This window comes from Leptidea sinapis, chromosome 31 (assembly GCF_905404315.1).
Source record: "Leptidea sinapis chromosome 31, ilLepSina1.1, whole genome shotgun sequence".
NCBI classification, from domain to species: Eukaryota; Metazoa; Arthropoda; class Insecta; order Lepidoptera; family Pieridae; genus Leptidea; species Leptidea sinapis.
The window spans coordinates 3,797,212-3,813,602 of NC_066295.1; the positions used below are offsets into that span (position 1 = coordinate 3,797,212).

The window sequence follows — 16,391 nt, forward strand, 5'->3', positions numbered from 1 at the left end:
TATCTAAAAAAAAAAACTATAAACTAGTTTAGACTCGAGTTGCATTTTGTATTTTATATTTTTGTAAATAATAAATATTTCTTCTACGTTTCGAACTTTCTACGTCAAATTGTATTAAAATTGTAAAAATATTTATTAGACAAATTTGTAAATATGATCTTTTTATCCTAAACAATTATGCTAAATAAAGGTCCATTTGAATTTGTATCAAGTTTTTATTCGGTTTTCCTATCAGAAACTCTTTTATATATTAAAAAAATCCTGTCATATACATGTTTATGGATATTAGGTTACTTGTGTCTGTGTTGCTTAGTTTACCGCAAATATGCAAGACGATTACCGACAAGAATACGCGGTTCTCTAGGTGCTAAAAGAGTGCTTGTCGTTATAGCTCATCCAGATGACGAGTGTATGTTTTTTGGACCTACAATCTTCAGGTTATGTGAGCAGGGCACGGAAGTGTACTTATTGTGCTTATCAAACGGTGTGTTTACTAAATTAGGTGGCAACACTTCTAATCTACCTAAAGAATCGAAAATTTAATACAGCTTCTGCTATACACGACATAAAATCAAGACTACCAAGGCTATTGGCCCTTGGTAATATATACCATGAGTCACTTGACTCTCCAAGTACATGTTTAGCATTCACATAAGTAAATAACCATGGTTCTAAAAATGTGGAATATCCAATAAGTATAGTCCAGGTTAATGTCCTTGGATGTTACAAAATACTCAAAAGTTGATTTAAAAATATCTAATGCAAGGTATTGCACAATACTTGCTATAAAAATCCCAGAATATTAACTTTAACCACTTGTATTCTGCTAGACAACAAGTATATTGATATATGAAGTAAAGTTTTATGAAAAGATTGGATCCTCTTATTGTGGTGAATAATACAAATAATTTCTAGGTAATTATGATGGTAAAGGCCGTGAGCGAAGCCAAGAGCTTTGGGATGCATGCAGAGAGCTTAGAGTGCCAGACAGTAACATATATCTTATCAATGATACTAGACTACAGGTGATCTATACATATATTTACTATTTAAAATCATTGAACTTTTTGTTGAAATGAATTTATATACATACATCATAATATAATAAATCACAGCTGTCTCTTTGGACTCCTCCATTGGACCAGACTACTGACATACTTGCATATCTTCTTCCACTATCATCAAACATTTCATACATGCTCTCTTGGATTTGGTATGCTTGACATGGCTTTTTTTTAATGCATCCTCAACCTGATTGTGAAATTTATGCATAGTTTGACTTTTCCCAATACTTAATGCCAGATTGCCTTTGTTTGTTTTTTAGTTTGACTGGGCCCTTTATACACTTAGCCTCCGGATTAGTTCACTGAAGTTTTTTTTATGATGATACGGAATGAGACTAGCAGGATGTACAGCTGATTGTAATTGATACACACTGCCCAATACAATGCAGTGTTGCTTAGGATTCTTGAAAAATACAGAAATTCTAATTGGCACTACAATTGCCCTTGTGACATAAGACCTTAAGTCTCCTTTGTCCAGTAAATTCAGCCCTACAGACCGAAACACAATAATCCTTACACATAATTGCTTCACGGTGGAATTAGGTGCTATTGTGGCACCTGTAATCTAGCCGGCATCCTGTGCAAAGGAGCCTCCCACTATGTAGTTTGTTTTCCATTCCAACCAGCCCAGGCTGTCCCAGAAGGCTAACCATACAATGCCCAAATCAATACATGGCAGTGCAGTGTAGTGCAGGGTAGCAGTGATTCCAGACCATATACTACAGTCTCAGATCTGGCTGGTTTGTCTGTAGCATCATTACCCAGTGAATAGCTATATCACTGGGTGAGGGTGCATTACAGGGATACTCTGTGTCAGCAATGGATTGGAATGTATTGTGACATTCTAGTACAGGACTAGGACAGAGGTGTAGATATGTTATTTTGCAGAGCTTGAGTTTGAAACACAGACTTCTACTGCAGTGTCCAACATTAAATGGTTACCATACATATAGAAGATGGATTCTTCTTATTTGGGGCTGCGCAGACCAGCTAAAGTATAGTATTATATCAAGTAGGTTAAACAATTGTGTTATTATGATTTAAAATATGGACTGAGAGTTTCAGTACATCTTCAGCTCTTCTCCCCATGTCAAAGCCCCTTTAATTAAAACTGATTATAATAAAAACTGATATTGCTTTGTGATATTACCAAGTTTTTTTGTGTTATGTTAGTGTCACTTCCTTTGTTAAATAAATATATTTCTATTCTTTGTTAACTCAAGAGCCAAACCATACTGGTCAATTAAATTGGTGGTGTTTATTTGTTGTAATGGGCCAAAGTTATTTATTGTTTTCTCAAATCAAAATAAAATAAGCTTTCCACTCTATATTTAGATAAAAACAGTTCAAGTTTGAATTATTATTAATTGATAGCACACTTGAAAATAAATATTATATTAATAATTTTGTTTCCATATTTCAGGATAGCCCTAAAGTGCAATGGCCCATACCTGTCATTGCGCAACTCATTCAACACCACATAGAGTCTCTGGATGTAGATACTTTGGTGACATTTGACCGAGGTGGTGTTTCATCTCACCCTAATCATTCAGCTGTGTTCTACGCAGTTGCATACATGTTTGTTGAAAACATGATGCCTACAAGTAAGTAAGAAAAGTGAGTAAATTTAATGTTGTTGCTTAGATTAGAAATCATTTTATTAATAATGCCATGTTGTGTTACATGGGACATATCCATATTGGGCCCGGTACACTCAGAGAGTATCACTCTCTTCACTTGTAACTGACGCGAAATAGCGACTTAGCAGTTGGGCCTCCGGATAGCGAACCATAGCCATATGACAGATAGACATATCTGATCTGGTACTCAACTTTGCTTTAGCATGTTTTTCGGTTTTAGCAATTTTTATTGACTCTCCTTTGGAGTTGTGCTAATCATGTGTTTAACACGGCTTCGTTTATGCGTTGCCGCCGTGTTTGGCATTGTTCATCAGCAGAGTGAGATGCAGTCCTTTTTGCATCATATACATGAAAGCAAATTTTCCTTTTGCTGGATGATCCTGATGCTGCTGCTAAGTCTGTTGCTGATGTGTTACTGCTGGCTTTGGAACCGTCTTCATTCCGTTCTCTTCAGTGCCTATTGGTGGCAGGTGTCAACAATAGTTTTACCGCTTCTGATAAATGGCCTCTCGCGGAAAATAGGTTTTGTTATCATCCAGTATTTATGTATGTAATGACCAGCTAAGTTATTAAAATTAACTCCAGGTCCCCCAAAAGAGTTATTACTATTGTTAGGTCGTAGCACTTTGGAAGAACAGACGAGAGAATTGCGCGCTATGCTTCGAGCATTCGTGTGTCCTGGTCACTAATCCAAGGCTGTCTTGCACTCTCGCTGGCTTATGACTCGAAAAAGAAAGCAAATCAACGCATCTATTTGGTACATCGCTTATTTTTAGGTGCGACTCGTACATTTAGAATTTAATATTCCGGTATAGCGCCCGGCTTAAAGCAATTTTCACCTGAACGTTCATAAATCAGATGGGCCTGATTGCATTCTCCCAATCGTGCTGCGAGCGGACATGTGCTCATGAATTGGCACCGGTCCTTACTGGTCTTCACCGACTCTCCTAACCACAGGTGTCGTCCCATAATTATGAAAATTGAGTCTAGTCCACGCTATCCATAAGAAAAGTGTGAGCTCGCAGCTTTCATATAACCGCCCCATTGTCAACTGCCAGCTTTGGGATGCCTACAGGAATACCAGCTAAACAGCGATTGAAAGTAGGGTTTCCGTCAAAGTTGCTGATCTTGTGTATTCAACTCATACATGGGCGGAAGCGGTTGAGGTGAAGAAAGAGGCATCAGCGGTTAGTTTAGACATAGCGAAAGCCTTCAATCGAGTGTGGCACAAAGTACTTATAGCGAAGCTGCCTTTCTATAAGCATGTAAATGGGTCACTAGGTTTTTGGCTGTTCTGCATCAAAGTAGCTATCGACGATACATGCATTTAAAACCAATTATCCCTGGTGCCCCGCAAGGCTGCGTGGATAGCATGCTTACACTGTTTCTTCTGTATATTAATGATATTGCTACAATATTCGATCATGTATACAACAGCACGATCTTGCGTGCATTAATCTCCAATCGGCTTGATTCTTTGGCGTTAGAGATGCGGATCTCTCTGCATCTACTACCGAATATATCACAGGGATTTCTCAGAGGAATTGGTTGATACCACCAGCCGAATTTACAACTAATAGCTTTTTGCAAGAACCTATTAGAACCTGAACCTGAAGATACCTCGTAGCTTGGAGCACACTCACCTTAAAGACTGCCAACGCATCTCCTGACCTCTGGTATTGCGGATGCGCATGGGCTATTGCTCTTTCACTTCTCATCACGGTTGTACTCATCTCTTTCCACCTATTATATAAAAAATGATTTAAATGTACATTGAAATGCGCATTTTGTAGTAATATTGCCAGATATAATAGCCCACTCTTGTTAAGTATTATTTTCTGCACACCATCTTTTCAGTAAGGATAAAAGTTAGTCCGTGTCATTAACGGGCATAAAAATATTAGATATTTAAGTATGAATGACCTTTTTTTACTGAAATACTAAACATTTTTTGTAAGGTAAAATATATTTATTTAATCGAAGTATTTACCCCTTTTATGTATAAATAACTATACATTTCTGCAGTCTCACGGGATGGTGATGTTACCTTTGCGGCAGAACTCTGGGGACCGGGAATTAATCAACTCTACGATGGCATTTTGTATTCCTTTTTGAGATGAAAATTTATTATGTAGAAATTGTCCAAATCGCGGAATAATAGACCCTGTCCCGGTCCTGTAGGGAAAATCTGTTGAGCAAGTTATTGATGTATCACTGCTAGTTTCGACATCATTGTTTGAAGTTCTGTACAATAGATATCTCCTGTTACTGCTTAAATAAAGCTGTAGCGAATTAAACTCTGAAGTGACCACCAAACAGCTAGGTACCATCATTGTTCTTTGAAGATTCGCTTTCGGCGATGTTCGTTTGCGATTATTGTTTTTCATTCCACAGCTTACACCAAAATCAATCAAATCATTTCTGTGCCGTTTCAACATGCTAAGGCAAGCTTCAACGCGTGATTCTCGTAGATCATCATTGCTCAAGGTTTTATATTTTACCGATTTCATTCAAATTAGTCAATGTTGTAGTTGGTATGCGATCATCAAATGTCTCGCTAAATCCTTGGTAGTTTGATGCGGATCGGCTTCTTCGTTCAATTCATAATTATTTAAGTACTTACCTAGTGGCTGGTCTTCCTCGGGTTCATTCTTTAAGTCGAAGTTTCATCTACGGAGGCGATTAAACGAAAACCGCACCATGCCTTCATTAGCCGTATCCTCTCCAAAAACAGCATTGATATATCAAGTTGTTTCTGCTGCTCCAAATCCACGTCGGAACTCGTGTCCAAAAACTACTCTAATTTTCCCTACTACTCTAAGCCTCCCAAAATCTTAATACACTTAAATAAAGTTCATTAGTCTGTTGCTGATTCTTTGCTAGTGAGTGTACTTACATTATGTATCTCTTAAGAAACTAGTGCACCTAAATGATGTGTCCCTTTAGAAATTAGTGTAGGTAACCTAATTATGTGTTTATGTGACTTGTGGAAATCTTAATGAAATAAACAGTTATTATTTTTTACAGAGTGCAAATTATATACTCTGGATTCGGTGAACATATTAAGAAAATACTTTGGATTTTTGGATTTACCCCTCAGCTTTTTATTATCTTCTAAAAGGCAAGTATTTTGTATCTACCTCAGCATTGGGTACATTTATTGTTAGGCTTCGCCTACTACACCGGTGGCATCTCCACTCCATCGCGCAATTAGAATAGTGAAGATTAAAAAATCGAATGTGTTATAAGGAATCCACATTTTTATTTATATTTAAATTATTAAAAAAGCTGAATTATCAGTTACATTTTTGAACAAAGTAAACAATGTTTATAATATCCCACGTTATTGTTTGCGTGTGCGAAGCATTTGAATGAATAAATAACACGTAATATGTTCAATTATATTGTTAATGTGACCATAATTTTAGATAAAATTTTTGTTAAGTGTATTTTTTTTATGAAAATATGGGACGAGACGAGCAGGACAGCTGATGGTAATTGATACGCCCTATCCAAAAGTGGTGAGGGGCACTACAATTGCGCTCGTCACCATGAAACATAAGATGTTTAGTCTCATTTGCCCAGTAATTTGACTAGCTACGGCGCCCTTCAGACCGAACCATAGTAATGTTTACACATTATTGCTTCACGGCAGAAATAGGCGCTGTTGTGTTACCCATAATCTAGCCGGCTTCCTGTGCAAAGGACCCTCCCCCCTGTAGTTATAAGCATTTTCTGTGTGAAAAATATGACATCAGTACCTTTAAATATATATATATATATATTATGGTACCTCGAAGGGTGGTATTGTGTGTGTGTTGGTATTGCAAAAATATCGCTTAATACGTAAGTTCCATAAAAATTATATTTGTGAAAGGTTCTTTGTTCCAATTGGAATATAAAAGGAGAAAACTTTCAAAGGATGGCCAAAGAAGTTGTACTTGGAAGAAAGTTTCGTTAGTATTAATTTGTTAACTTAGTAAAACTTAAGCATTGTATTTTTTTTAATTCAGTATCATTGCTTCATACAAATGCAATTAATCAGGCAATACATTTCTATAGCTTCCCCACTTCTGAAGATACATTTTTGGATGTTGAATAATTCTTGTACTTTAGAGTTACATACCGTTCAATAGAACAAAACTATTTTACGGTCCCTTAGGATGAACGTATGATATTTTATACGCAAGCGGAACGATATTATGGCCTTTGCACAACTGAATTGTAATTCATGACATTATTTTTAATGCAGGTATTTCCTAAGATGGACAGAAAGCCGGCGCATTGTGCGAGCAATGAAACGACACAAAAGTCAGATGGTCTGGTTCAGGCATTTATATGTGATGTTCTCCAGATATATCGTGATCAACACATTGAGAAAAGTTAGTCTTGCTGATATTGAACTTGAATTGGAAGTTGATGATTAGAAGTAGAAACCAGGGACATACTTGGACACTAAAAAAATAGGGATTAACCCGTTGCTATCCTGAATTATATTTAAAATTATTGTTTGTATATTTCTAGTTCCATAGACAAAATTGATTAATGACCCACCAATTCTTTTAAAATCATAAAAAGTTAGGTTTATGTTTGCACGAATAAGATTGTATAATTATTGTTGTACTGTCAGTGTTTAAAATAAAATGATAACAGCTACTGAGAAATGTATGTTCAATCGAATTTCGACCTACTTGTTTATTATGACTGTAGGAAGACTAATTCTGTGTTAAAATTTAATTTGTCTGATAGATGTTTCGGACGGATTTTGTTTTAGACGTTTTTCTTAAAAGTGCTTACGTCACGTCACACTTACGTCACTAAGACTAGTTTGTGACACGAAGCACGAGAATTACAAACGAAATTACAATTAAATTAACTAGTCAAATATCCCACTGTAAGTATGCAACCTGGGAAAAGGTGTCTCAGCCAAGCTATTAAACAATTCAATAATACTATTTATTTATTTACTTAATAATGTAAGAATTTCGAAAAAAAATCTTGTTCTTTTTGGAGAGTTAAATTAAAATTATTTATTTCTTTATTCCATGATTGATTCAGGCATTCCTCCTAATATAGAATATCAATCCTTATTCCTGTTACCTGTAGGTGCTCCGTCCTACAATTAAGTTACGCTGTTATTTTAGTTTGACAGCTGTCATAAATATAGTACAAACCAAGAGTATTTGTAAAGAAACAAATTATATTTTACTGTAGATATTCCTACTTGTATATTATTTTGAATGTTTTTCTACTAGTGCGGCAGTGATAAAATAAAAATCACTCAATGTTTCCGAAAATTGGTTATTATTAAGATGTAAATGTTATTTATTTATTGTAATAAATTATATAAACAAAATTTCATAGAAATCTTTTATATAATATGACAAAACGTATAATATTGTTCTATATTTACTTTATGGAAATAATATACCTTTTGAATGTATACTTCTTTTGGCGCGTTAAGGAAAAAATATCAGAGTGAATTATTATGATGCGCGTAAACCCACACCCTGACCATAGTTGGCACAACAAATGGACGAGTATTAAATATATTTCAATATGTTAAATTAAATATATTTTTTTTTCTAATTGTATTAAAATAAAATTAAACTATGCAGTATAATAATATTTTCATTAATTGTATTTACTGATATCTTCCTTATTACAATATTGTTCTCTCTACAAACGTAAAAAAACTTGAGAAATATATATTTTTTTTTTATTTATTTTGTTATGCCAAAGAAGTGTAACTGTTTGCGTGCATACATATCTAAGTACACACACAAACTTTTTTTATTCCCTGGCTGAATGTTAGTTGTTGCAAGTACAATTAGCTTTTGTAACAGTATATTCGCATTGTCAGCAAATCGGCTGTAAAATTGAAGGAAAATAAAGCTATGCATAAGTCCACATAGAAAAAAAATCAATAATTTTTATGCAAATCCAACTCACCAATACTATCAACTTATTTTATTAATTTTCCTTCTAAAATTATACCAAATATTCTCATACCCTAGACAAAACACTATTATTAAACGACGCGCGGCGGACGTTATATTGACATCTACGTGGAGTCGGCAAGCAGACATCAGTAGGTATGCACTCAGTACTTCTGATTCATAATTTTGGCACGTATGGCTACCATGTCACTTGGATGACGCCGGCGCCCTCTCCCTATCTCAACGCAGGGATTATACAACTTTACTTACAAGTGAAAAGGTAAAGTTACATTATGGTCGCGTTGTTATCTCACTCGAGTTATTTCGGGTCCTCTAATGACGAATTTGGCTATAAAAACTAATATTACTACCGAGGCGAGTGAAAGAGAAATGATGAGATGCCATCAGTTCGCTGTTGGTCTTTTTACGTAGACAAAGCCTTACTCACAGGATCTTAAGTTTACAATATACTCAATAACAGTTATTTACAGTATAAACTAATATTGTTTTAATTTCATCTCACTCTTTTTAAAAAAGAAATAGTATTATGAATAAGAAACACGTCACTTTAAATTATTTATTTGATTGGCCTTCAGAATACTAATATATTAATACATTTTACAACAAATGTCATTTAAGTACTTACTATTTTTAAGTACATTTAGATATTTTCCACAAATTGACAAACGTACTTCGCATATTTTCACTATAGCCTAAATAATACAGAAATTTGATTTAATTTCTCTCAAAAAATTATGAAGGTGCTCGATGTCATTGATTATAACTACTCTATAATAATACATAAGGAACCTACAAAGTTTCACCATTAATGGCGAATATATTTTTATTTTAATGAACAGTATAAAGCAAACTAAAGAAAACTCAAAGGAAAAAAGAGTAAAAATTTATTGGTAACTGCAACAATTATAATAATTTACAACAAAATATCTACTTGTTATTTACTATCCCCACAAAGAATTTTGCTAAAGCAAGTTGTACTTTTCAAACAACAATTATCTACCTAGGTACTTTATATTATATTTGCATTGTTTATATTTAAATCCTTGAATAGTGAATATTAATAGAGGATTGAATCTATTATCAATAAAAGACTACTTTTAAATATATATATCACGCTATTTATTGTAAAAATTAGTACAACTTATAAAACACATAACAAAAGCTGCAGTAATCAAGCAAATGAATAAAGTCAGAGCTCTCGCGCGAACTTGTGTGAGTCTTAAATAACTTATATTGAATAGAACCATTATGTTATCAATGTAAACAAGTACAACTATCACAGCCCAAAGAGCTCTGAAAAACTATTAAATAAAATAAATAGTCACAGAAATAAAGTAAAAAATAAAATAAAAGCAATGATATACAATACAGGGAATATTATTTATAGCAATGATTCTAATTTTACATGACACAGGAATGCCAAAACTGAATAACATTAAAAGAGAGCCATCAGGACACAAAATTGCAAAATATTAATAAATACTATTTCCACAATACAACCGGAATCTGGAATGTCAGACATATTATATCAAAATACTGATTTGTTAGAACATCAATCTTAAACAATTATAAATACATTCATCCGACATCGGTGTGGCTGTTTAATACCGAACCGTAGACCCCATACCTTAACCACCTTCAACCAATTACTATATCTACATTTTAAGTCGGATAACACTAATTGTTGCCTGACATATGACAATTCTGCCAGATATTATTGTAACAAGTTAAAAAAAATGTGTGATGTGCGAAGAATAATATCTCTATAAATGGGGTAGATAGTGATAACTCTGTAATGAAACATCAATCTATCATTGAACTTCTGGAAACAATGAAATGTTCAGACCAATTAGTGAAAGATGCATTGTCTCCAGACCATCAACAGTAATATGGACTTTTTAAATAATTATTTTGTGTTTTGCTAGATTTTATATTTCGGTAACATTGTAGAAAAACAAAGAGCCACAAATCTACATATTTGTATTCAGTATTTTATTTTCATATATTTTCCGGGAGCTCTCCATTTACCCCAAATTATGCAACAACAAAATAATTTTCATCAATTTCTGCTAATTTACTATATTATTTTAAACAGCGTAACATTAAATCTAAATGCGGAATCTCACAAAATATTTATGGTATAGTATGATCCCTGAGCAGAAATAATTTCAGATAACTAACCCTACCTCCCTATTGCTTGCACGCTTACCTCTCAGATACAAGTATATATACTCTAGATTGTGGGTAATTCTCGGCTATCTTAGAAAGAACAAAATGCTGATTACCAATGGGATTATTTTAATTAAACTGTAAACTGACATATGTCACTTTGCCAATGTCAAAACATCCATAATGACAGTTAGCTCTTCAGTTAGATGTCTGACTTATTGTCTGCTCTGAAACCACACTTTAATATCTATTAATTTTCTAAAACGTTAGTCAAATATTAAGTTAGGTAACGCACTACCATTCAACCACTGACTACAACATTACTTATTCAAATAGTACATAATATTATCTATAACACAATCAAATTAATTAGCTATTTATATTATTGTTACTTGCCCATGAATCAACAGAGGTACTGGTCAAATCACATTGTTACACAAAACAAGTTCTTCTTAATTTATTTGGAGTCAGTAGTTTTGTAGTATTTGCCATAATAAAGTGACTGCCAGCAGTCACTATAACAATTATAGTACCTAGGATGATGCTTGGGCAGTTTGTGTGTGGGAGACCTGAGCAGAATGTTAATCTTTTTAGATTTTAACTCAAAATATATAAAAATGTAATTTTTCTTGCATGTGTATTTGTCACTATACTCCTCTGCTAATTTTTGTGTGGGTTTAATTAGGTCCTGGACTGGTTCAGAATTGAAATTGAACCAGGCAAGTCGCTTTTCCTTTAATTTTGTGAATCACTCATCCTAACCAATTTGAATTGCACAACATACCATATTTATAACATTTCATGTACCATCATCAATAGTTTTATATTTAAGCAACATTTAGAAGTTAGTTGGGTCTGCTAATTATAAGATAAATAAAAAAAATCATTTGTAAACTGCTGAGTTTTAGTATTTTGTCAATTCTAGTTGATAAATAAATATGTTTTACTTTTGTTATATAGCAACATAATGTATGTTATATAACTAATAAATCATTAGCTCAAAGTCCACCACACATATTACTCAATTTAATGACCGCTTCACTGAGTCTTTTGCATTCAATACTTTATTTAATGAGACCATTCACGGTTCAATTGAATGCATATCATGATGTTTGACATCAAGTTCTACGACCCAACTCAAACAACATCTTTGTATTCCAAAACATTAGCCATTTAATTTATAGAACATCCACATCAGTATTAATTATGTTGAATGTTAATAAACACTTATTTAAGTCATTCCATTTTAGTTTAGTTTTTGATTTGAAAAATTAAAGGACCGTGAATAGTCAACATAATATTATATCATGGATCTTAGACTTCACAGTAATTTTCATTCATTTATACACAGCCGAGATACACGGTATTTCAATTTTTTGAAAGTGTCTCATCATGCAACCAGATGATGAAATTGTGTCTTTGAGGGATAATTCGAGTGAGTCTCATTCTATGTATTAATAAATTTACTCTCCTGTATTAAACAAGGCTGTCACCGTATATTATTTGCATTGCAGTTTTTATAGATCAAACTTATTATTTTGTTAAACGATAAAACTCTATTCTTCCTACAGTGACTTCTGTGGAGGATACACGACAATTTAGTCAATATCGCATAAAAGTAAACCACCAAGCTTATGCGTTTTGTAATTTTGAAATAAAATTGAATAACAAAATTTTATGAACGATGCCGGACTCGAACACATGACCTCCGGCGTTTCGTGCCGGTGCTTTAACAAACTGAGCTAACCGTTCGAGTGACATATCGTCATTAAATCTTGCATGCTTTGTTCAACTCTCATGTTGTGGCTTCATCTACAGGATCCACTTTACAGTTAAACCCCACTCCTAGAAGTGAGAGTATAACTTTAAAAACATAACAAATTGTTTTCTAATTTAATTTTATTATTGATCGGTTAAATTTAGATTAAGATTGAGCCAAGTTTTATTCTCTCCAAGTTATATACTCGATAAATTTCTATTTTATTCTCTTTACTGTGGCTTCTGTGGAAGGGGCACCACAAGTCAGCCAATGTCATGTTTAAAATTTAGCTTAGTTACTAATCTTAGATTATGCATTTGATCGGTGTTAACATATTTACCAGCGTTGAAGGTCCAAGATTGAACAAGTTTTATTAATTCAGAATGTTTAGTAAGTATGACAGCATGCTCTATGTCAATTATGAGATGACAGTGTGTTAATTCTCATTGCAATTTACAGAAAAGACTCGTAAATGTCTGCAGATACACTTCGAGCTCACATCGTGTTGACAACTATCGAAATGTATGGACATCAGCGTATTTACATGATGGTGTTTCTGACGCAGCGTTAATGCTATGAAGGTCGCGTCACAGAATAAAATTATTACATAACCCGAGTCATGATTTATTTGGACGCTTACAACAGCCTGAGCGAGTTTTATAACTTGCAGTAGATCAACAACTGTCAAGAGTTACGACTGAGATAAGTTTAACATTGACTTAGTCTACAAACTTTTCAATACTACGAAACTAGATACATCTTTGACACAACTCCCAAAGCACTTTAAATACTAAAAAAGATGTTATTGCCAATTATTCTTGGACAATATCGCTGTATGTTGCGTCTCTCGGGTGTATATGCGAATGGCGGTATATATATATGTATATGTCGGTGCTGTCTCTCCGTCTACTCGTTGTCGGCCCTCATGCCCCGCACCTCTCCCTCGCGGCGCAACTTCTCCAGTTCTTCCTTGGTGCGATCCTCGATGGCGCGGATGTCTGCCATCGTCATACCGTACCAGTCGTCCATCGAACAGAACACTTGTCTGAAAATATACAGCGATATGACCATAATATCCAATATGGCGAGACGAGCATGTGTTCTTTGTAACGACGAACGAAAGGTTTCTTACAAGATATAACACAATGTACCATCAACTAATTAATTCATGGCCCACTTTGCTGATAATTCTTATAAAATCATAAAAACAGGTTTATATTTACACGAAAATGAATGTATGACAATGTCAGTGTTTATAATAAAATGATAACAGTTACTCAGGAAATGTATGTTCAAACGTATTCGATCTACTTGTTTATTATGACTGTAGGAAGATGAACGTAAGGTGAATCACGACTCAAATTTGTCTATAGGACATTTGTCGGAATAATAAATGAGGGAATCGCATTTTTTTTATAGGGGTCAAGTGGAATAAAAGTTAGAAGCCTAAATTTAAATCTATCCAGTAGGTAGTTTTGTCGTGATGATAAAGTGAAAAACTCTAACATTGTAGTTATAAAGATAACATTGTAACTCGTCTTGTTCAAATACTGCTCATATAATACATATTTGCCGTGTAACGGAAGCGTAAAGAAGGAATTACAGAGTTGGCTAGGTCTTGTACACAACTTCAAAAAAAATACAAGGAATACCGCAAAACACAATGAAAAAAAAAATCACGAATAGTTATGTGGTTATCTGTATGAGACATACAGGAATTTTCAAATGGAGGCCCCATGATTATACAGGCAGCTGGTGTCATGGTAACCAATGACAAATAAGAACCCATTCCAGAGATCCAAGAAAAAGAGGAATATCCTAGATGGATCGGTGGAATCCACAAAATTAAATCAAAAAGATAAATAGTTGTTTAGCATCATAAAATGTCAATGTCAAAAGTAGCCGCCATTTTGCGTAATTAATGAGTATTGCTATTTATTTTGAAATGATCAGGTTTCTTGCCAATAAACATAGTAAAGTTAATTGAAATAGCAAATACAGTAAGTATGGTTCTATATTTATGTCATCATATTTTTGTGTGGTTTACAAGACCTAGCCTAGACTGTAGGGCCACAGAAATGTCTCATTACGCGAGAAGGCGCGCGAATTTATAAAAATTCTCGCGTTCGCTTTGAGGGACAGTTGATGTTTGACCCACAGGCACCGACAGTAGCTACATGCGTTCTCGAGAATCTGCAAGGATTCCCTGGAAGTCGCGGGATGAAAATAGCTTCTATTAAGTTTCGCGGCAATATAAATTCTGCCAAGTTGATTGATATGCTGCCGTGCTTACTTTACCTTAGTAATATTTCCAAAACAAGCTTACCTATGGAATATGGTAAAGAGCCGTCGTTCTGACTTGTGAATAACATTCTCGACTTTACTCTGAAAACGAAACAATAATATTATTTTCATACATTAAAACTGATAAAGGTAACATAATTGATGTAATAAATTGTTACGACACACGAAATGATGACAATATCATTCAAGTTTTTGTTAATCGTTAAATAAATACGAATATTATCTGATTACAGCACATTTAATCCAGTTGGTTATCATTTTCAGGATAATTTAGATTTTTCATACATTCCTTATCGCTCACTGAATCAATAAAACATAACGCGTGTTTAACTACCGCATTTTACCATAAATAAAATAATGTACCTACAAGAAATTTCATTTTTTTTATGGAAAAGAAGAACAAATGAGTTACACTTAATGTTAAGTGATCACCGCCGCCCACATTCTCTTACAACACCAGTTGGGCTTGCCATAATGTCACTATAATATGCGTGCATAAACAAACTCCCAAATAGACAAAAATTCTAAACACAAGCTTTGGTCTTTCTATAAGTCAATAAATTGTTAATTTGAAAAAAAGAAAAGCGTGTGCGTGTAATCTTAACGCGCGATTGAAGTAAAACTTAATTATAATTAACTTTAGGAATAATGACGTACGGTATTTTACTATGGGGTCATGCTGCTGACATTGATATAGTGTTTGCTCTGCAAAAGAGAGCTGTTCGTGCTATATATCAGCTTGGTTATAGACAGACAGACTCAATGAAATAAATATTATGACTGTTCATTGTCAGTACATTTATGAAAATTTAATATACGTTCACAAATATTGTCACCTTTTTGCTCTTAATAGTGAATTTAATAAGGGATTGCTTGTAACTAATTCTAGTAGGTAGGCTTCATAAGATACATAATAGCTTTAAGGGTAAATGTATACACTTCTATAATTAAGTCCCAGCCACCGTTCGGGCATTATCTATAAATAAATTTAAATGTTTTATAAAAAAATGGCTCTGTCGTAAATCCTTTTACTCCACAGCTGAATATCTAAATGATCGGACAGCCTGGGACTAGATTGTGATTATTTTATAGCGATAGAAATGACTGTACAATATTGTATATTTTTATTGAAAAGAGCACAAAAAAAAGAATGCTGGGAGAGTTTCTTGCGTCGCTTCTTCACTCTCAGAGCGGAATTTATTTCCGAAGCGGTAGTAGTATCTAGTATATTAGAAATGACATTAAAAAGCATTCTAAAGTAATCAATTTTGATAAAATAAATGTCTTTTATGCCCTTAATTAACAGATACATATATATACTTTTTTTGCTTATCTGAAAGCTCATAGACAAAATATGTTATTTTCGTTTGCCCTTGTTTGTCCCACCTATTCTAGGACATATTAAATATAGACAGATATAACTATAAATAATAACAAATTGTTTATTCTAATATATACATATATTTCTAATTAGTATCAGCTCGATTTATTAGAC

General features: G+C 33.8%; 2 protein-coding genes across 3 annotated transcripts in view; one reads left to right on the forward strand and one right to left on the reverse strand.

Annotated features, from left to right (window-relative positions):
* The first annotated feature begins 32 nt into the window (after positions 1–32).
* LOC126974033 (N-acetylglucosaminyl-phosphatidylinositol de-N-acetylase) lies at positions 33–11,727 on the forward strand. 2 transcript variants are annotated; one of them, XM_050821405.1, is made up of 5 exons: positions 33–484; positions 916–1,025; positions 2,488–2,668; positions 5,732–5,825; positions 6,957–11,727. In XM_050821405.1, exons 1-5 carry the CDS (start codon positions 178–180, stop codon positions 7,129–7,131), a joined length of 867 nt encoding a protein of 288 aa, XP_050677362.1. In that variant the 5' UTR covers positions 33–177; the 3' UTR covers positions 7,132–11,727. The 2 variants fall into 2 exon arrangements, with proteins under 2 accessions (XP_050677362.1, XP_050677363.1); XM_050821406.1 differs by having other exon boundaries at positions 33–190.
* Positions 11,728–12,714: 987 nt separating this feature from the next.
* Positions 12,715–16,391, reverse strand: part of LOC126974035 (phosphatidylinositol transfer protein alpha isoform) — a 34,521-nt gene continuing 30,844 nt past the window's right edge. Inside the window, exons 7-8 of the mRNA XM_050821408.1 lie at positions 14,919–14,977; positions 12,715–13,637 (exon numbers count right to left, since the gene is read on the reverse strand). Coding sequence (XP_050677365.1) covers positions 13,499–13,637; positions 14,919–14,977 — 198 coding nt within the window. The 3' untranslated portion in view covers positions 12,715–13,498. The remainder of the gene's footprint in view (positions 13,638–14,918; positions 14,978–16,391) is intronic.

Coding starts and splice junctions, on each gene's coding strand:
- LOC126974033 (XM_050821405.1), top strand. CDS start 178: ATGCTAAATAAAGGTCCATTTGAATTTGTATCAAGTTTTTATTCGGTT. Junction 485..915: donor CTTATTGTGCTTATCAAACG/GTGTGTTTACTA, acceptor AATAATTTCTAG/GTAATTATGATGGTAAAGGC. Junction 5,826..6,956: donor TTTTTATTATCTTCTAAAAG/GCAAGTATTTTG, acceptor TTTTTAATGCAG/GTATTTCCTAAGATGGACAG.